This window comes from Nannospalax galili, unplaced genomic scaffold, assembly GCF_000622305.1.
Source record: "Nannospalax galili isolate Female #2095 unplaced genomic scaffold, S.galili_v1.0 scaffold225, whole genome shotgun sequence".
NCBI classification, from domain to species: Eukaryota; Metazoa; Chordata; class Mammalia; order Rodentia; family Spalacidae; genus Nannospalax; species Nannospalax galili.
In genome coordinates this window covers 151,845-173,402 of record NW_008352653.1, presented here as the reverse complement: position 1 = coordinate 173,402, position 21,558 = coordinate 151,845, and the positions used below count along the sequence as shown (strand labels likewise).

The window sequence follows — 21,558 nt, the reverse complement described above, 5'->3', positions numbered from 1 at the left end:
TTGTATTTTCAGTTCCAAACTGTAATAAATGATTTACGTTAGACTATTAAAAATGGTAGTGATATCATTTCTCTGAACTAAAGCAGTTGCTATATTATAATCTTTTTTGCAACTAGCACAATAGACAAGCCACTTTAATTTCTTTTGAGACAGACTATCATGTTATCCTAGTTTGGCATTGAACTAGCTGAACTACCTTGAACTTCTAATCCTCTTGCTTCTACTTCAGAAGTGCTGGGATTTTAGGCAAGTACCATCAAACCCAGTTTGTATGGTACTGGGAATCTAGCCCACGGCATCCTGAATATTAGGCAAGTACTTCACCAACTGGAACAAGTTCCTAACCCAACTTTCTTGATTTTAATATAATCAAACTACCTGGTCTATTTCAGAGACTGTAAAAGGTTTGCTAAAAATTACAAACATAATACTTTGAAAAGCACAAAAATACTATTTAAAGATAGGAAAATATAATTGGACATTTGTTTGCTTTTATAAATTATAACTGTTTTACCTCCAACAGAGGAGCAGTGTAGCTGTGGCTTTCCCTGTAGAAGCTGTTGGCGAACATGTTGATCAACTTCTGTTTCTTCACATTCAGCTCCAGTGTGCTGAGTAGGAGCATGAAGCAAAATTGTAGCCTGGTGCTGAGGGAATACATTCCCCAGAGACTTGCACTGGGAATCCCTGCATTCCTCCAAGCAGCCAGCAGGTTTCTTTTCCCTTGTCTTTTTTATCAGGGTCACACGGTCTCTAATGGACTTAGCAACAGCTTTGGAATCACTTTCATGGAAGAATCCAGACTTGACCTACAAATAAAACATAATAAGTAAGCAAACTGCTTCATTAACAGTTAAGATTTTAGCTCTTCTATAGGCAATCAATGGATGCTGAGGGAGAGAGAATCAGTTTTCTCCAGGGACTAGCTCACTAAGAGGTTATCTAATTCCAAGTGGGCAGCCCTAAACACAGATACACATGAGCACCACTAAATGCACTCAGTGCATTTTATACATATATTTATAAATTTATATATGTATATGTAACAATAATAATCAAAGAAAACAAGAAATTGAGAGGGAGTTGGGGGACTGGGAGAGAAGGAAATAATACAAAGACAATATTCATGTATGAAATTCTCAAGAAAAATCAAATTAACAGATGTTAGCTCTTTTAACTTAAATCATTATTTTATATACCAAATCCAAAATGCTATTAAATAACTAATAATAGTTTGTCTCTATAGTCTTTCTGGGATTTTTGTTTGTTTATTTGAGACAGGGTCTCAAAACAAAACAAAGGAAAACAAAACAAAAGTCCTCAAAATAGGAATAGTCTATTGAAAAAGGCACAAATGAAGTTTGGGGCAGAGATCAACACCACAGAGTACTACAGCTTACTAGGTATTAAGAGTAGTGAGAGAACAGGAAAGGGTTGTTTCTACTCTAAGAAACAGGGATAAACAGCATAGGAAACATGATTTGAAGTAGCACCATGGCATACCATTCTCAGTCCTACAGTCTGCATTTTTTGTCTCTTATTTTTGTTTTTGGTATTTTTGAGACATGGTCTCCTTTTTGCCCCAGCTGGCCTGGAACTCACTACATAGACCAGGCTGGTCTTGAACTCACAGAGATCTACCTGCCTCCATGTGCTGGGACTAAAGGCGTGCGTCACCCACTTGGCTTTGTCTCTTACTTTTTTGCGACAGGGTCTCATGTAACCCAGGTTGACTTGAAATTCACTATTTGGCTGGAATGACCTTGAACTTCTTCCTGATCTCCTGCCTCCACCTCCAAAGTGCTGGGGTTATAGGCATGTACCACTAAATCCAGCCTATAATCTGCATTTTAAAACATATCTTGGAGATCAGCAGACTCAGAAACTACACGATACATGAAAGAGTATAAACTACATAGCAAGATCTTGTTTTAAAAATTAGATGAAGCACACATATCCAAATTTGCCCATACCCCCTAAAGCTACAAGTAAACCCACTTCATAATAAATCAATTTAAAGTTATAAATCAAAAAGAACAAGGATAAGCATAGTGGCACATACCTATAATCCCAGCCCTAGAAAACAAAGGAAGGAGGATCAGGAGTTCAAGGCCATCCTCAGCTACATAATGAATTCAAGACTAGCTTGGGACATATTGAGACCCTGTCTCAAAAAAAAAAAAAAAAAAAAAGAAAAAACAGAAAAAAAATAAGAACACTGGAGAGCTATCTAAAGGACCCAACATTCAAATAACGGAAGTTCTAGAAATAGGAGGCAACAAAGTACTACAGCTAAATACTTCATGAAATATCACAGAAACTAAAGAATATGGATTGACAGACTAAAAGGGTACATAGAATGTACAAAACCATAGATGAAGCTGAAATTTTAGATTACCAAGAAGAAATAATGTTCCTGAGAGAAAAAAGGGTCATATGCAAAAGATTAAGACTCATAACAAATGTGGGCTTTTTAATATTACTATTGAAGAGCACAGAGCAAGGATACCAAATTAAAGAACAATGCCAACCTAAAATGCCTTGCCAGGCAAAATGATTAAATATCTACAAGTTCAAAGAATTTAATACTATATACTCTTCCCTTTCTTTTTTTGAGACAGGGTCTTACATGTAGCCTTGGTTGGCCTAGAACTTGTTTTGTAAACCAGGTTGGCCTTGAACTCAGAGATCCACCTTCCTCTGCCTCTGGAATGCTGGGATTAAAGAAAGGAGTCACCACACCTGACATGTACTATTTTCTTAACAAGCAGAAAACTTCAAAAAAAAAAAGCAGAAAACTTAAAGCATTGTACTACCGTAAAGAGAGGATGTACTGTGATTTTTATATCTCTGTATGTTGTAAGATTAGAGAATTATCTTATTTTTAATTTTAACAGTGTTTAAACAGAAGTAATGTTATATTGGTTTTATTCATTGTAAAATGTGTGCACTGAAAAAGAAGATGTGAAAAGAGAGGGAGGTAAGGGCTGGAGAGACGGCTCAGCAGTTAAGAACACTGGTTAAGAGTACTATATTCTCTTCCAGAAGACCTGGGATTCAGTTCCCAGCACCCATATGATGGCTAACAACCATCAGTAACTTCAGTTCCTTGGGATCTGGTTGCTCTCTTCTGGCTTCCCTGGGTATTGCACACACAGGTACACTTACAAGCAATACATATAAAATAAAAATAAATTTTTTTTTTAATTTTAAAAAAAGAGAGGGAGGTATTAAGGAGATATGGAGGAGTTTAAGGGAGAAAATGGGTGTGTGTGTGATCTCATTTCATTGTATACATGTATGAAATTCTCAAAGAATTAAAAAACAGAAAAATACAATGTTAAATAAAATACAGTTTTAAAAGAGGCTGGAAGAGGAAGTATGCTACTTTTAAAGGTTAAGTCAGTATCCTCACATAGATGGAACTGGTAAAAGAAAAGACAAAGGAACCAGGAGCTTCTCCCAAGCCCATGTGGCCCCTGAGGACCAGATCTTCAACTAACCTTAAGAGTAAAAACAAATTGGTTTATTTGGGCCAACTTCATGGTCTTAAATACCCAAGAAGAAAGTATAACCAAAGATTAAAGTGATGAGTATATTTCTTTAAGAGTTCAAGGGATTACACTTTCCAGGCTTTAGACTTAAGTCCATATAAGATGTTATTTAGACAATTATTTTTCATTGATGATATTGTTTCTAATAAGAAAATGCTACTTAGATGAAAGACTTCAAATCTTGGTCTATAATACTGCTGTGCCTACCTGCAGCCAAGAAAGACAAGCCCACTATTGTTCTAGCCTAAAAATTAAATGATGACTAAATTTGTTTTCTCTCCTGTCTAGGAGAGAAATTTGTTGTCTTCTCCTGTCTAGAAGCCATTTGGGAGGGAACTGATACTGATTCTAGCCACTCCAACAGCTATCAAAATGCCTGAAAACAAATCCCAAGTTCATTACTCTAAAGCCTAGCCTTGGTGACCAAAAGAAAATTGAGGAGGAACCCAACAGATAAATGCTTTTGGAAGCCCTTGTCAAGAAATTCTAATGGACTTTGGTTTGGACATTTGAAATTTTCCCTGTTCTGACCTTTTTTTTTGGTTCCCTATCTAGAACTTATAATGCTAACTACTCTTGCCTTTACTTCTCGTTCACATCCCCTAGGCATCAGTCAAGGCCTTTCTTTTCTCCTGACAGTTAAGAGTTATGCAATTTGGGAGTTTTTTAAATAGACCCATTGAATAGGTACCCCAGTTGCCACATCCTGTGCCCCTATTGAGCATGGAAGAAGCCAGAGCTGTCAGCGTCCTGATTCCCAGTTGGCAATTTGGATAACCTCCTCAGAGGGTGGTATGATAAGAGGTAGAAATTGACTAGGTGGTTAGGGTAAAAAGACCCCACCCGCAAAAGTAGGCAGTTTCTTGGCTACAAGTCAAAATGTCCTTGGGCCTTTTAGCAGCATACTCTGTTCCAAAGGCCAAAAATGTCAAAAGTATTTGGGAGCTCTTATCTAATCCCTAAAAGATTTTAGGGTTAGCTCTTCAGAGAGGAATGTTACAGTAGCAAATATCCCCATAAGTTTAACTGGTCAAGACTATAAAATCACTAGTCTATCTGTTGGGAAACGCATTTTTTCAGTTTCACTGGTCAATCATCTGGTCATAGGGCCATCCATAGGAAGGCAGGCTCACCTTAAGTTATGCTAAATAGATGGGTGGAATACCTGGTGCATTAATGATAGAGTGAACTTTGCCTGCCTGGAATCCTGCCTCCCAGCACAGAGCTTCTGGATCCAGCGACATGTAGGTCTCTGTAAGTCTGTCCAATTTTCTGAATTCTTCTGAACAACCCTGCCAGTGCCCCAACTATGCTCAGCCATGGGTTTATTTTCCTGGACCTTACACTTTGATTTCCTCATTGTTTTCCTCTTGTACACAGAGAGAAAGAGGGCAAGAGAGAGGAAGAGAGAGAGCAGAAGAAATCGAGAAAAAAAGAAAGGAATGAGAAGTACAAAGGAATCAGTCCTGTTACTGTAAAGGATAGGGAAAACGTCACTAAGATTTACTTACCATTTCATATGCTACTTCCTCAGGTGTATCTGTTTCTAAATTGAAACTGAATTCAATAGCTTCATTGTCTTTATGTTTGCCTTTTAATTTTTTAGGGTCTTCAACCCAGAGTCTTAGAGCCAGGGATGAATTTGAGCAATCATCATCTTCTGCTAACTCCACCCTCAATCCTGTATCCTCAGCAAAAAATGCGTGGTTTAGTAGGTCCCTGATAGATAACCTAATAAATAAAATATATATCTCATTATCAATTCTTCCAATCAAACAGGATATGATCCTTTAATTAGAAAAAGTTAAGCACATCAAAGTGAGAAACTTACTTTAAATTGCCTATGTTTTAAACCATTAATCTGCCTTGTTATAAAGCTACATCTTATATTTAACTTATTACTAGGAATACAAAGAAATCCCAACTAACATGCATATACAGTGACCTTAATTAAAGATTAATGACCAGTAACACATCTAGATAACAAAGCTTAATGCCTAGAGGGGGCTTAAGAGATGGCTCATTATCTAAGAGCACTGGCTGCTCTTGCAGAGGACCTAAGCTTGGTTCCCAGCACCCACATGGTGGCTAACAATTATTTATAACTCCAGCCCCAGGGGATCAGGCATCCTACCTGTCACAGGCATTGCACACACAGGTACACCTACATACATCCAGGCAAAGCACTCATACATACACATAAAATAATTTTTTTTAATCTTTTTGGGACAGAGTCTCCCTGTAGCCCCAGCTGGCCTGGAACTCACATTGTAGACCATGCTGGCCTTGAACTCACAAAGATCCGCCTGCCTCTGCCTCCCAAGTGCTGGGATTAAAGGTGTACAGCACCACATCTGGCTATAAAATAATTTTTAAAAAATTATACCTAGAGAGAACTGTAAAGTAGAACAATTTACTGAATTTATTTAAGTTACTATGCCTCAAACAACTATCTTAAGCAAAGGAAAATAAAATTTCCCCAGATATATAAACTCTAAAGTAAACTGGAATTTCAAACTCTTACAAATGTCTTAAGTAGAATATATTACTCAATTAACAATTACCGAGTCAGACAGCCCATACCTATAATCCCAGCACTTGCCACCAGTTCAAGGCTGGGCTGGGTTACATAGTGAGTTCTAGGACAGCCTGGGCTACAGAATGAGCCGCTACTTCAAAACTACTTCTTAAAACCAACTATTTAATCAGTGTACATCACTCTTTGGAAGTATGCCACAGGTAAAGTTAATGTGGTTCTGTGATGGCCAGTAATTTCCTTTCCTTCCTTCCTTCCTTTCTTCCTTCCTTTCTTTCTTTCTTTCTTTCTTTCTTTCTTTCTTTCTTTCTTTCTTTCTTTCTTTCTTTCTTTCATTCATTCATTCATTCATTGTCCTGAGGAAGGTTTATTTTAGCTCAGAATTTATGCAATTCATCATGATGGAGAAGACATGGCAACAGGAGGACTGAGGTGTCGGTCACAGTAGATCCACTGTCTGTATCTTTTTTCTTTTTTGCTGTTCCTGTTTTGAGACAGAGTCTCACTATACAGCCCAGGATACCTCCAAATCTCAATTCTCTTGCCTCAGCCTCCTGTCTGCTAGGATTTCAGGCATGCACTAGCATGCTCAGCTCGAGCAGTTTTCTTAAAGTATAGAACTCTGATTTTAGCCATACTATACATATAATGGACATAACCCTAGTTTAATAGAGATTAACCATCTCTGAAGAGTAGCAACAGGATAAGACGTCAAAGGAGTCTTTCATGGACTTAAAATATGCACAAGATATTTAATCTATTTCCATCATGTCTATGTAGAGAGCCCTTGCTGTACTACTTAAAACAGAAAAGACATGGCTAACACAGTGTCTGAAAAGTGGAGGATTTTTAAAGGTGTAAACTTTTAGTAATCCAGAGACAAATATTTAACTAAGACAGTATGACAAAAGCAAAAAAGACTCAAACTACTTAGTTTTAATACAAACGTGTAATGTGTTTAGAAAGCATAACCAAGTTGAGCTCTTTGTCTCTCAATAAAAAATTTAAGTATTTTTACTAAGCAGCAGTAACAGGAGAAAATACTAACAACCTATTATCATTGATGACTTCCTACTGTTAACTACTTTATATACATTAACTATTTTGTATACATTCATTATAAAAATCATCAACATACTACTTATTTTGAGGAATAAGTAGCTTTAAGATAACACTGGATGTGAGTCTAGATTTGAATCTTAGTGTGACTTTGAGGCCTGTAATTTTTTCCAACACACTTTTGAATATTCTAATGTTCTTTATGACTGATCATAATTACAGTGCTATACAAACAGCAATCAGAATCTAAAATAAAACAATTAACGTTTTATTACATTTTATGTATTTATTGGGGGGGATGTGCATGCCAGTGTGTATGCAGAGGTCAGATGACAACTTGTGAGATTTGGTTCTCTACTTTTACCATATGGGTCCTGGGGATCGAACTCAAGTTCTCAGGCTTGGCAGCAAGCACCTTTACCCACTGAGCCATCTAACTGGCCCTAACCCAATACTTTCAGCTTCAATAAAAAACTGTTTAGGGCTGTGGATGCAGCTCAATAATACAGCACTTGCCTAACATGTGTGAGGCCTTGGGTTTGTTTCCCAGAACAGCAAAAAAGAAAAGTAAAAAAGCATGTCCTAGGATTAGCGGGTATAGCTCAGTCCGTGAGTTCAATCTGCAACACTAAAATTTAAAGTTTTAAAAAAAATGTCTAAACTACTATAACTCAACATAATGAGTTATCACTTCATACTCATTAGAAAGGAAATTATAAAAAACAAACAAAATAGAGGGCTGGGAAGATAGCTCAGTTAGTAAATAAAATGCTTGCCTCATAATCCCAAGGACCTAAGTTCAATTCCTATAACTCCCACACACAAAAATGCCAGGTGTGGTGGTATGTGTTTATAATCCCAGCACTAGGGATGCAGAGACAGGAGGATCCCCAGGGCTCACTGGCCAGACAGTCTAGTCTAATTGGCAAGCTCCAGGCCAATGAGAGACCCTGTCTCAAAGGAGGTAGAAGACAGTCCTTGGGGTTCCTTAGGATCCACATGTACCTGCACACACACATGTACTGCACACACAAGAAAATTAAATGAAAACGTAATAATAAAGGCTGATAAAGATGTTCAAAAATTGTTAGCCTTCATATACTACTGGTAGAAATATAAACTGTTGCAGTTACAGAGGAAAAATTTAGGGGTTCTCTAAAACAATATTAAACAGTATTATGATATTATCCAATGATTCTTACTAAGTGTATACGCCAATCTGGCAACAGAGACTTAAATACTCATATGCCAGCATTTATACAGTATTACAATAACTAAAAGGTGCCCAAGTGCCTAACTAAATACATAATATATAGACTTTGTGTTCGATCTCCAGTACCAGAGAGAAAGAAAACTCCCAAAATGTAAAAATAAGTATTCATTAACACATGAATATATAAAGAAAATGTGTCATAAATGTATAATGGAATATTATTCATTCAGACTTTAAAATACAATTGAGATTAGCTTTGAAAAATCTATGGTGAACTAAGGCATATTTTTAAAAAATTATTTGATTCCACCTATATGAAGTGCCTAGAACAAGCACATTTACAGAGACATAAAGTAGAACATATATTATCTGGTTCTGGAAGGAAAAATTCTGAGTTATTGGTGGTTACACAGTTATAGTTTAGAATGATAAAAAAAATTTCCAGGGCTCAATAGTGGTGATAGATATATACTGATAAGAATGTATTTGAATGTTGGATATGCTGAATGAGATAATACCATTAGTATTCATGGCAACTGCTTTGATTTTACCATAAATTGTCTAATTTTCAATAAAAACTTAAAAATTTTAAAAAGTAATGTACTTAAAGTATGCCTCTGAATGGCACACTTAAAAATGGTGCCAGGCGTGGTGGCACACAGCTTGAATCCCAGCACTTGGGAGGGAGAGGCTCTGTGAGTTCAAGGCCAGCCTGTACATAGTCAGTTCCAGGTTGGCTGGGGCTACAGGGAAACCCTGTGTCAAAAAGACCAAAAAAAATGGCTAAAATGGGGCTGGAGAGATGGCTTAGCCATTTAGAGCATTTGCTGATCTTCCAGAGCACCTGAGTTTGCGTTCTAGCACTCACACCCAGCAGCTCACAACCACCTGTAACTCCAGCTGTAGTGGATCCAAAGCCCTCTTCTGGCCTCCTGAGACACGTCTTGTATGCATGTGGTGCACATATATATATACACATACATATACAATACATACATACATATACAATACACATACATATACAATAAAAAAAACAAATCTTAAAAAAGAAACTATCAATCAGTAATTGTACAAAGCTCAAATTAAAGGGAAGTTCTGAAAGTCAACACTAAAAGCAGTTGTCTATACAAAAACATAAATTTTGATATGAATAAATACAGAATATTCATTCTTGAACAAAAATATCTGTATTAGTTTTACCATTATTGTTGGCACAAAGATATATGATCAAATGTGATACATCTATTTACTCTCAACTATTTGAAGTAGGTAATTTGTAGAGGCCTACTGACTATTAAGTTGATGGCTAATGATGATGAAAGTATTACAGCACACACAAATGTCAGTTCAAACTAAGCACATGATATCAAAGTCTAAAACACTGAATGACATGCAATGATAAATATCACTCTAGCACAGGATAAAAATTTATGTTACTTTGTAATAATTTCACTCACCTTTCAGATTTGTTTTGTCGAATACATCCTTCAATTATTTCTTTGACTTCAGGGTCAGTGACTTTATTGAAGCTGGCTGGTTTTATGCCCTGGGAAAAGAAAATGGTTTTTTGTTACACATTAAGCAATTCAAAGTCCAAGTCAACATGACATCTATTAAATATTATTTTTATCCTAAAACTACATTAACTACTCAATAATTACACATATAAGTTTAACTTTTTAAAATTACATTTTATTCAGGAGCTCAGCAGTTAGGAGGACTGGCTATTCTTGCATAGGACCCAGGTTTGGTTTCTAGCACCCACCTGGTAGTTAACAATCATCTGTAACTCCAGTTTTAGAGACTCTAATGCCCTCTTCTTACCTCCACTGGCACTCACATACATGCAAGCAAAACACTCACACACATAACACACACACAAAATAAAATAAATCAGGGGTAGGAGAGATGGCTCAGCAGTTAAGAGCACTGACTGCTCTTGCAGAGAACCCGGGTTCGATTCCCAGCACCCACATCGTGGCTAGGAACCATCCTTAACTCCAGTTCCAGGGGAATCCGAGGCCCTCTTCTGACCTCCGTGGCATTGCACGACACAGGTGCACTCACATGCATGTAGACAATACACTCAAACACATGAAATAAAAATAATAAAATATTTTAAAATATCAAAAGAGAAAAAAAATTTATATTACATTTTATTTATTATTATTGGTGGGATGCCACAGTACATGTGTGGAAATGAGAAGACAACTTGGGGCGAGCTCGGGTTGTCACGCTTAAAAGAAAGTGCCTTTGTCCACTGAGCAAACTTGCCAGCCCAAGTTTAACTTTTTTCTCTTTTAAAAAATATTTTATAGAACGGGTATGGTGGCACAAGCCTTTAATCCCAGCACTTGGGAGGCAGAGGCACGCAGATCTCTGTGAGTTCAAGGCCAGCCTGGCCTACATAGTGAGTTCCAGCCTAGCTGGGGCTACAGGGAGATCCTGTCTCAAAAAAAATAAATAAATAAATAAAAATATTTTATTTATTATTTTTATTTTATGTGTATAAGTGTATTGCCTGCATGTATGTAAGCGCACCCGATTGGTACAATACCTGTGGTGGTCAGAACAGGGCATTGGATTCCCCTGGAACTGGAGTTACAGACGGTTACTGGCAGCCATGTAGGTGCTGGGAATTGAACCTGGGTCCTCTGCAAGAGCAGCCAGTGCCCTTAACTGCTGAGCCATCTCTCCAGCCCCAAGTTTAACTTTTTTCAAAAGAAATTTCTCACAGTTCCACAAATGAAAAATTATCAACAACAAACAAACGCTAACAGCCAAAGTAATTTTATATATTAATTTTTACATATTGGTAATATACAGAGACTAAAATTATTCTCAAAGTAATTAATGATCTGGGGAATTCTCACAGTTTAATATGAAATAATAGGGAAAAACAGAATGTCAAATATATGTCATTATAACCTCAATTAAGAAACTATGATAGGGGCTAGAAAGATGGGTCAACGGTTAAGAGCACTTGCTATTCTTCTAGAGAACTCAAGTTCAATTTTTAGCACACAAATCAGGGAGATCAAAACCACCTATAACTTCAACTCCTGGGAATCTGACACTTTCTTCTGGCCTCCACAGGCACCTGCATGAGTACATGCATGCAGACACACATTATTTTCGAAAGAAAGAGAAAGGGGCTGGACAGATGGCTCAGCGGTTAAGAGCACTGACTGCTCTTACAGAGGACCCAAGTTCAATTCCCAGAACCCACATAGCAGCTAACAACTATCTGTAACTCCAGTTCCAGGGGATCCATAGATACACTTGTATGTATGCAGGCAATACGCTTATACACATAAAATAAAAATAATAATTTTTTTAAAAGAAAAAGAAAATATAATAAATAATGGTGTTTCAAGATTGCTCAGTAGGTTAAAGGCCTTTACCACCAAGCCTGATGACCTGAGACTGATCCCATGATCCCACATAAAGGTAGGAGAGAACTGATTACCACAAATTTTCCTCTGACCTACACACTTACACTGTGACATGAATGCATTTCCCACCTTCTCACCCTCCCCCGTGATAAATAAAATGTAAAATAAAAAGGGGGGGGACAGTGAGACAGCTTAACACGAGTTATTTTCCACATTCCACGAGGTGGCCGGAGAGAATGACTCCTGAGAGCTGTTCTCTGACCTCCATATGTGAGCATTTGTCAGTATATTCCGTACACACACACACACACACACACACACACACACACAGAGAGAGAGAGAGAGAGAGAGAGAGAGAGAGAGAGACAGACAGACAGACAGACAGACAGAGACAGAGACAGAGAAGAAAGGAGAGAGAATGAAATAAAATTTTGAAACTAAAATGTAAAAAAAGAACTTAAGAAAGAAAAATAATTACTTTTTGGAATCAGAGAAAAATAGGTTTTTTTGTTTGCTTCTTTGCTTGCTTTGAGGAAGGATCTCACTATGTTGCCTGGGCTGGCCTCAATCTCATTGATCCTGTCTCAAATTCCCAAGTAGCTGGATTCACAGACATGCACCACTAGGCTAGGCAAAAAGAATGTTATTTTTAAAACTTTGGAAGTTCAGCAAAGTTGCACATGCCTGCAATTCCACTATTAGAGAAGTGAAGGTAGGAGGATCACAAGTTTCAAGGCTACCCTGAGCTACTTATCAAATTCTAGTCTCTCCCCCTCCCCACAAACCTGAAAGCAAAGGCTTCTCTATTTATAATTCCCTGAATTCAATATATTTCAAAATCTTCTAAAATGACTAGAAACTATAAACAAACAGCATTGTTTGGGCTCATACATATAAATCTAAATAGCCATGTATGAAAACATAAATACATAAAAACTTTGGAGAAATCTATAGTATTTTTTTCTTAAGCAATACTAAAACACTGAGAGAATCTTTCCTTAAGCAAATTATTAAGTTTTTGGAGTTTAAGAAGAAATAAAGAAGTCCAGAAAGGTAAATTTTAAAAAGTAGCTAAGACGGTGGGTGAGAAGCTGCTTCTGTGTGACCCACTAAAGGAGAGAAATCAGAGAAAGAAAAATAGACTCTATTCTATACAGAAAGAAAGGAAGAACTTCAGAAAGTCACAAAAGTAATGACAAGGTATGTGTAAAGTGCAGAGAAAAAAAATGGGCAACACACAAAAAAAGAAGCCACACCAATTCCAAGAGTGAAGTTCCCTAACAAAGAGAGAACCAAAGCCTCCTTCCCACAGGTAAGCCATGAAGCCCAGGAGAAAAATATGGGCAGTTCTATCCTCAGGTCAAGCCCACAGTCCTCACAAGCCTCAAAACCAGCTGAGGTGAGACAGTGATTCCTCCAGTGGATGGGATAGAAAGAGAGAGGAACCCCATTTTGTTACTCTGCATGACTCAGAGGATAGAGGTTCGGCATTACTTTAAAATAGAACGCATTATCAGAAACTAAGCTGCACTGGGCAGGAGACAGCCCTGGGAGGCAGTTGCAGAGAGCTAGGAAGCCAAGAGTAATAAACCAAAAAGGCAGGTGGCAGGAAGCTTGCCTAAGGCAGTGAAATGCACAGGGAAAAGTAACCCTGTCCTTAGTTGCATGCAGCAGACCTCATCAACTGAGAATAATTCTGGAGTTTGACAGCTCTGAGCCCAAGGTCAGGAGGTGGACCAACCTATCTACCTGCTGTTCACTGCTATGGAGCTCAAAAACCATGAAGTGGAGGAATGCCTTTAATACGGTGATTAATACTTAGGAGATTTATTTATTTAGTTATTTTAGTTATTTTTATTTTATGTGTTTAAGTGTTATGCCTGCATATGTATAACTGCACCCATGTTGTGCAGTACCAGTGGAGTACAGAAGAGGGCATCAGATCCTCTGGAACTGGAGTTACAGATGGTTATTAACCACCATGTAGGTGCTGGGAATTGACTCTGGGTCCTCTGTAAAAGCAGCCAGTGCTCTAAACCGCTGAGCCACCGCTCCAGCCCTAGAACTTTTAAACATACAAGGACAGATCTTCCATCTTGACAACTACATATCAGACATGGGATTAATATCTAGAATATGTAAAGAATTGCAAAACTTAAACACTAACAAAATAAATCTTCAAAATCAGTATGCAGATTAATGAAATGAACAGACAGTTATCAAAAGTGAAAATACAAATTATCAAGAAATACTTAAGTATTCAATATCTTCAGCCAATAGAGAAATACAAACTAAAACTGCCTTGAAATTCCATCTTATCCCAATCAGAATGGCTATCAAGGAAACATTTAAGGAGATAAAGAGATGGCTCATCAGTTACAGAGGACCTGAGTTTGGTTCCCAACAGCCACATGGGGCAGCCTACAACCACCTGTAACTCTTCTAGTTTTTGATGCCCTCTTCTCATCTCTGTAGGCACCTGCATTCAACTGCGCATACCCATACACATAATTAAAAATAAAATAAATTTAAAGAAAGAAAACATTTAAATGACAACAGTGTTGGTGAGGATGGTGAAAGAGAAACTGTTATTACCAATGGGAACATAAACTTCTGCAGCCACTATGGAAATTATTATTATTATGGAGGTTCCTCAAAAAACTAAAAAACTAAAAACTAAAAAAAACTACTATATGATCCAGCTATAAATTCTTGGGTACATACTCAAAGGACTCTATGTCAACCTACCACAAAAATGACCATACATCCATGTTTACAACCACACTATTCACAAGAGAAATGGAATCAGCCTAGATGCCCATTAATAGATAAAGAAAATGCTGTAACATATACATAATGGAATTTTATGCAGTCTTAAAATAAAATGAAATAATGACATTTTCAGGATGGAAACAACTAGAAATGATCATGCTAAAAAAATATGGCAAGACAAATACCATATGATTTTGCACATATACAGAACCTAGATTAAAATTTATACATGTGTATATACATGTGTATTTATGTATGCATATGTTTATAGGTCAAAGAACTAGAAAAGAGTTCATGAGAGGGGAGGAAGAGATCATAAGGGACTGGGAAATAAAGACAGTAATGGAATACATGTAATAGGAAGCCTGCCATGGTGGTATACACCTTTAATTCCAACACTTGGGAGGCAGAGGCAGGCAGATCTCTGTGAGTTCAAGGCCAGCCTGGTCTACATAGTGAGTTCGAGGTAAACCAGGGCTACACAGTGAGACCCTGTCTCAAAAAAAGCCAAACAAAAACATTTTAAAATAAAATAAAGAATATGGGGCTGGAGAGATGCCTCAGTAGTTATGAGCCTGGCTGTTCTTGCAGAAAACCTGGGTTTGAATACCAGCACCCACATGGTGGCTAACCTAGTTTCGTAATTCTAGTTCCAGGAGGGAGATCTGATGCTCTCTTCTGTCCTCTGCAGGTACTGCATGGCACAGGTACACTTACATACATGCAGGCCTAACACTTATACACATTTAATTAACTAACTAATTAATTAATTAAAAATAAAATAAAGAATAAACAATTAGTTTCCAAAAATTAAAAAAAGACAAATGCTGACAAATATCTGGGAAAGTGGAACTTTATTCACTACTGTTAGGAATGGAATATGGCATAGGCACTATAGAAATAAGTATGGCGGCTCCTCCGAAAAGCAAACAAATAACTACAATATGGCCCAGCTATAAAAGTCCAGGGTATATACCCAAAGGAGTTTAGGTCAACATACTACAAAGATACTTGAACAATTTTTGTTTAATGCTACACAATTTACAACAGCTAAGAAATGAACCATTATCAACAGATGAATGGATAATGAAAATGTGGTACACATATACAATACAATTTTATTCAGCTATAAAGAATAATAAAATTATGGCATTTGCCAGAAAAAAAGGATGCTACTGGGAATCATTAAGTTATACAAAGTAAGCCAGAATTCATGTTTTGTATCATATTCAGAATCTAAATGTGTGAGTGTGTGCGTGTGTGTAAGAAAGAGAGTGAGAGAAAAAGAGAGAAAGAGACAGAGACAGAGACAGAGAGAGGAAAGTAGAAAGGGGACCATGAAAGGTGGGGAGAGGCTGAGAGTAATGGAATACATATGATATGAAAGCACACTGAAGCCTGTGGGAGAGGGACCAGGAAAACGCAGCAGTGGGATAGGGAGGGTATTCTTATTCATCCCTCATCCTCACTACCCTCCCTATCCCACTGCTGCATTTTCCTGGTCCCTCTCCCACAGGCTTCAGTGTGCTTTCATATCATATGTATTCCATTACTCTCAGTCTCTCCCCACCTTTCATGGTCCCCTTTCCACTTTCCTCTCTCTGTCTCTGTCTCTTTCTCTCTTTTTCTCTCACTCTCTTTCTTACACACACGCACACACTCACACATACATATATATGTATGAAGAATGCCAAAAAGATGCCTACTACTTTGTATGCACACTTTAAAAATAGACATAAATGATGTCCAGATAATTAATAATGTCCCTATAATAAACATGTTGGCTACTTTCATCTGCTTGTATTACATTTTACTATCTTTTGCTGTCATTTAACAGAAAATTACAAATTAAGCTGGAAGTAGAAAGGTATAATAGGATAACTGTCATGGATCAAGGAAATCTAAGATGTACTTCTGGGCCTACAACACTACTTCACAAAAAACAGAATCACAAAATCTGTTATCACACATGAGACAAATACAGTGTGCTGGATAGCTTTAGTGTCAACTTGACACACCTGGGTTGAGGGAGCCACAACTGGGGAATTTCCTCTATTGGACTGGCCTGTGGCCATGTCTGAGGGGTATCTTCTTGATGAGTGATGTGGGAGGGCACATCCCACTGTGGGTGGTGCCACCCCTGGGCAGGTGGGCCTGTGTTGCATAATAAAGCAGGCTGAGCAGGGGCCAAGGGAGCAAACCAGTAAGCAGCGTTCCTCCAGGACCTGTGCTCCAGCTCCTGCTTCCAGGTTCCTGCCCTGAGTTCCTCCTACCTTGGGCTCCCTGATGAACTGCGACCTGGGAGATGTAAGCTGAATAAACCCTTTCCTCCCCAAGTTGGTAGCGGTCAGAGTGTTTTGTTACAGCAATGAAGAAACAAACTAAGACATATGGCAAGATTAGGAGTTAATCTGGATCCAAAATTCAAGAAGCTTCCAGACAGATGGAAATGTGTACTGTGATATGGCATTTTTCTGACTTCAAAATAAAATAATAGACATTCCAAACTGCAGTTATGCTGAGGGTGTGGATCAATTGTAGACCACTTGCCTAGCATTCCTTCAACATTCGATTTGATCTCCAGAATCACAAAAAGAAATACTATGTATAGCACTTGGGAGACTAATGTAGAAGGATCATGAGTTCAAGGTCACACAGCTACACAGTGAGACCCTGTTTCAAAACAATAAAAATGGAGTGACCTTTCCACTGACCTCTCCCTGATTTCCTGAGTAATTCATGCCTTCTTCTGCATGTAAGTGAAAATAGCACCAAATACTCTTCTAATTAAAAAGGCTCTTCAAATTAATGGCCAAAACTAAAATTGCATTGTAGCTTTTTTTCTAAGTTTTATAGAAACTTTGAAACATACTAAAAAGTTGAATGGTACAATGAACCACCACATAACTCTGATCACATTTAACAATGATCATCATTGTTAACCTTATTCCAGCTACCTACCCCTACACCTTCATATCTTGGAATATTTTAAAGCAAATACAAGGCATGATCATGTCACTTCATCCATAATATTTTTACTTTATATCTTTATTGCATAAAGAACTTTAAAAAAAAATATGTCATTATCAGAGGCAGGACGATCTCTGTGAGATCAAAGCCAGCCTGGCAGTCTACATAGTGAGTTCCAGGTCAACTGGGGTAGACCCTGCCTCAAAAAAAGCCAAAAAATAAAAATAATTTAAAATAGCAAAAATTTAAAATGTCATTATGCCTAAAGTAATTAATAGTTCTTGAATGTCATCTAAAATGTACTCTGTATTCAAAATTTTTAAAACATCTAAATGATGTCCTTTTACAGTTGATTTGTTCAAACTGGGATATAATCAAGGTCAATACATTGTATAATATTGTATGCTGGAGCTGGCTCAAAGCAACTTATATAATCTATTACTTTGAAGGAATTTTGCAAACCAATTGTAAAAGGCAGGAATTTCAAATTGAATTATATAAATTTATAACTAGATACATTATACTAAAAGCCAAGGTGAAAAGACTACTCCCTCTTTCATTACGTTTTACCATTATTTATGTATTTGAAATTTACAACCTGTGTGTGTGTGTATGTGTGCGTGTGTGTGTGCGTGTGATAGAAATACCACTATGCATGTCTTCCCAACTTTGCATTCAGTGAGGTCACAAAGTAACCTGAAATTAGCCATAGTGGGAAAAAAGGAAATACTAGAAATCAATGATTTTCTTTACACATCGTCAGTTGTCAAATGTTTGCCAGCACCATGTACCTTTATGAGCTCAAGGACAGCCTAGTCTACATAGAAAGTTCCAGGTCAAATGGGGCTACATAGTTAAGACCATGTCTCAAAAAAAAAAAAAACAAACCAAAAAACAAAACAAAACAGCGGGCTAGAGAGATGGCACAGAAGTTGGGAGTGCTGGCTGCTCTTCCAGAGGACCTGGGTTCAGTTCCCAGCACCCACACAGCAGCTAACAACCATTTTGTAACTCTAGTTCCAGGGGATCTGATGCCCTCTTCTGGCCTCCACAGATGATTGCATGCATGTGGTGCTTTTACATACATTCAAGCAAAAGACTCATACACTCCCTCACTTGGATTATACTCATTTCTTATTTTCTCCCTGTACAAATATGTCAGACTTAGTCCCGGTGTTATTAGTAGCTATGAGAAGTTGGAAAAATCACTGCCTCTGATTTTCATATTCATTACCTATACTTATCTTGTAGAGACAGAAATATTAAAGCATATGGTATACAGCATTCATTTTCAAAGGTAAACCTGTTACAATGGCTATTATCAAAAAAAAAAAAAAAAAAAAACAAGTGTTAGCAAGGATATGTAGAAAGGAGAAACTCTATGTCAGTGGCAGAGTGCCTGAATAGAAAAGAGAACCCTTGTGTACTGTTGGTAGGAATATGAATTAATACAGTTATTACAGAAAAGGTACAGAGACGCCTCAAAAAACTAAAACAGAACTACTATGGCAAGCTATCTTCTAGAATACATCCAAAGAAATTAGAGTTGACATGTCAAAGGGATATCTTCATTACAGTGATGTTCACTATGACACTACAGAATAGTCAAGATAAAGAAACAACTTAAATATCCATTGATGATACATAAAAAAACATGGTATATATGTACGTCATGAAATAGCCTTAAAGAAGAAATTTTGTCATTTTGAGCAACAGTATGAATAAACCAAAAATATATCAATTATAGAAATTAAATAAACCAGGTATTAGAAGACAAAGATCTCATGATCTCATTATATGTGAAATCTAAGAGAATCAAACTCATAGCTGTAGAAAAAAAAAACAGAATGGAATTTAAGAGTCAAACTTACATAAGAAAAGAGTGGAGGTTACCAGAAGCTAGGAAGGAAGGGAAGGAATTAGGAATTGTCATTTAATGATTACAAGTTGCAATTAAGCAGGAATAAGCTTTGAAATCTATTGTATAGCAGAGTGATTAGAGTCAATAATGCAGTATATTATAAAGTAACTAAATGGGCTAGAGAAATGGCTCAGTGGTTAAGAGCACTGGCGGCTCTTATGGAGGACAGGGGTTTGGTTCCCAGTACCCACACAGCAGCTAACAAGTATCTGTAACTCCAGTTCCAGGGGAGCCAATGCTCTCTTCTGGCCTCCATGGCCATTACATGCAAGTGGTGCACCTACATACATGGAGGCAAAACACTCATACACCAAAAATAAATTTTAAAAAATTTTAAAATTGGGGCTAGAGAGATGACTCAGCAGTTAAGAGTACTGGTAAGAGAGTACTGCTTTTGCAGAAGACCTGGTTTTGAATCTGAGCACCCACATGGCAGCTAATAACCGTCTGTAACTCCGGTTCCAGGGGATCTGATGCCCTCTTCTGTCTTCCACAGGCATTGCACAACACAGGTGCACTTGCATATGTGCATGCAATACACACATAAACATAAAATATAAAGTGATCCTAGAGAAAAATCCTACCTCTGTCATATCTCTAAACAAGTGAAATTTCTTATGATATGCTAAATATAAATCCTTATATTTACAGACAAGGACACCATATACCACTCATCAAAGCAGCTTCCTTTCGCAACAGATGGAGGCAACTGCAGAGTTCCTTAAATGGTCACACACAGAGAGTGTATGTCTGAGAGATGCCCATAATTAGGTGACCTATCTACAGCGGAACCTCTACACCTAAGGCTCATGGAACATAGTGGAATGGGGGTGGAGAGAATACTAGTATATCCCTCAACTCTTACCAGCGAAGCTTCTTTATACAACAGAGTACAATGCACACAGAAGACCACAACTGGCTAAGTTCTAGAGAATAAGAGACTGCAAAGTCTGTGTTCTTGGATAGGACCCCTATATTAAACCTCACCCACTGTCCTAGTTTGTTTCTTCATTGCTGTGACAAAACATTCTGACTGCTACCAACTTGGGGAGGAAAGGCTTTATTCAGCTTACATCTCCCAGGTCGCAGTTCATCAGGGAGCCCAAGGTAGGAACTCAGGGCAGGAACCTAGAAGCAGGAGCTGGAGTACAGGTCATGGAGGAAAGCTGCTTACTGGTTTGCTCCCCTGGCCCCTGCTCAGCCTGCTTTATTATGCAACACAGGCCCACCTGCCCAGGGGTGGCACCACCCACAGAGGCTCCCTCAACCCAGGTGTGTCAAGTTGACACTAAAGCTATCCAGCACAATTGACCCCTTGTCAACTTGACACACAAACATCACTATTAAACCATAACTTTCCAATTTCTGTCCCCAAGATATGATGTTAATATCATAACATAAGACAGTACAACCTTAAAAACCCCACAGTCCTTAAAAATCCAAACACATAAAAGTTCATAGTCTCTTTTAAAAGTCTCAACTGTGGGTGGGCTTCTGTAAAATCCAAAACAAGCACAGCCTTGTTTCAAAGGGAAGAATCGGGCACACCTAAGCAAAACCAAAGTCCAGCAAAGTAGCTCAAGGCTGGGCATCTGGGATTTACTCATGATCTTCTGGGCTCCAAAGGGTACTGGCAGCTCCACTGCTCTGACTCTGCAGTCCACAACAAACATAGCTCGTCTTGCAGACCGAGGCCAGCTCCACTCCACACTTACTGCTGTCCTTGGTGGTCGTCCCATGGTCCCGGCATCTCCAAAAAGCTGGGGTCTCCACTGAAACTGAGGCTACACCTTCACCAATGGCCTCTTCTTGCCTCTTGGGGTGCAAAGCCTCATAATCTCTCCATGACCCCTTCAATCCTAGGGTCTTCGCTGCAACTGAAGCTGCACCTTCACCTATGGCCTTTCCTGGCCTCTCAGAGTGCCAAGCCTCAGCTGCTCTCTGTGACCCCTTCATGCTTTCAACACCAGAACCATGCAGGAGACTCTTACACATTACCAAGTCCCGCTTCCAGCTTGAAATAGAGGTGCAGGTCCCCTCTGTGTGCTGACCCTGAGGAAATACCTCCCAGAAGACTTCACCACAGTGATGCTGGTCTCTTGTTACTTACAGCTGATTTTTCAGCCCCAGCTAACCAG

General features: G+C 38.1%; 1 protein-coding gene across 3 annotated transcripts in view; it reads right to left on the bottom strand.

The window, feature by feature from the left end:
- The window catches only part of Wnk3 (WNK lysine deficient protein kinase 3), a 201,598-nt gene that overhangs the window by 123,618 nt on the left and 56,422 nt on the right, over window positions 1–21,558 (bottom strand). For all 3 annotated transcript variants that reach the window (XM_029554369.1, XM_029554370.1, XM_029554371.1), the window contains exons 6-8: window positions 9,820–9,908; window positions 5,066–5,285; window positions 515–809 (exon numbers count right to left, since the gene is read on the bottom strand). In XM_029554369.1, the coding sequence (XP_029410229.1) occupies window positions 515–809; window positions 5,066–5,285; window positions 9,820–9,908 (604 nt within the window). The remainder of the gene's footprint in view (window positions 1–514; window positions 810–5,065; window positions 5,286–9,819; window positions 9,909–21,558) is intronic.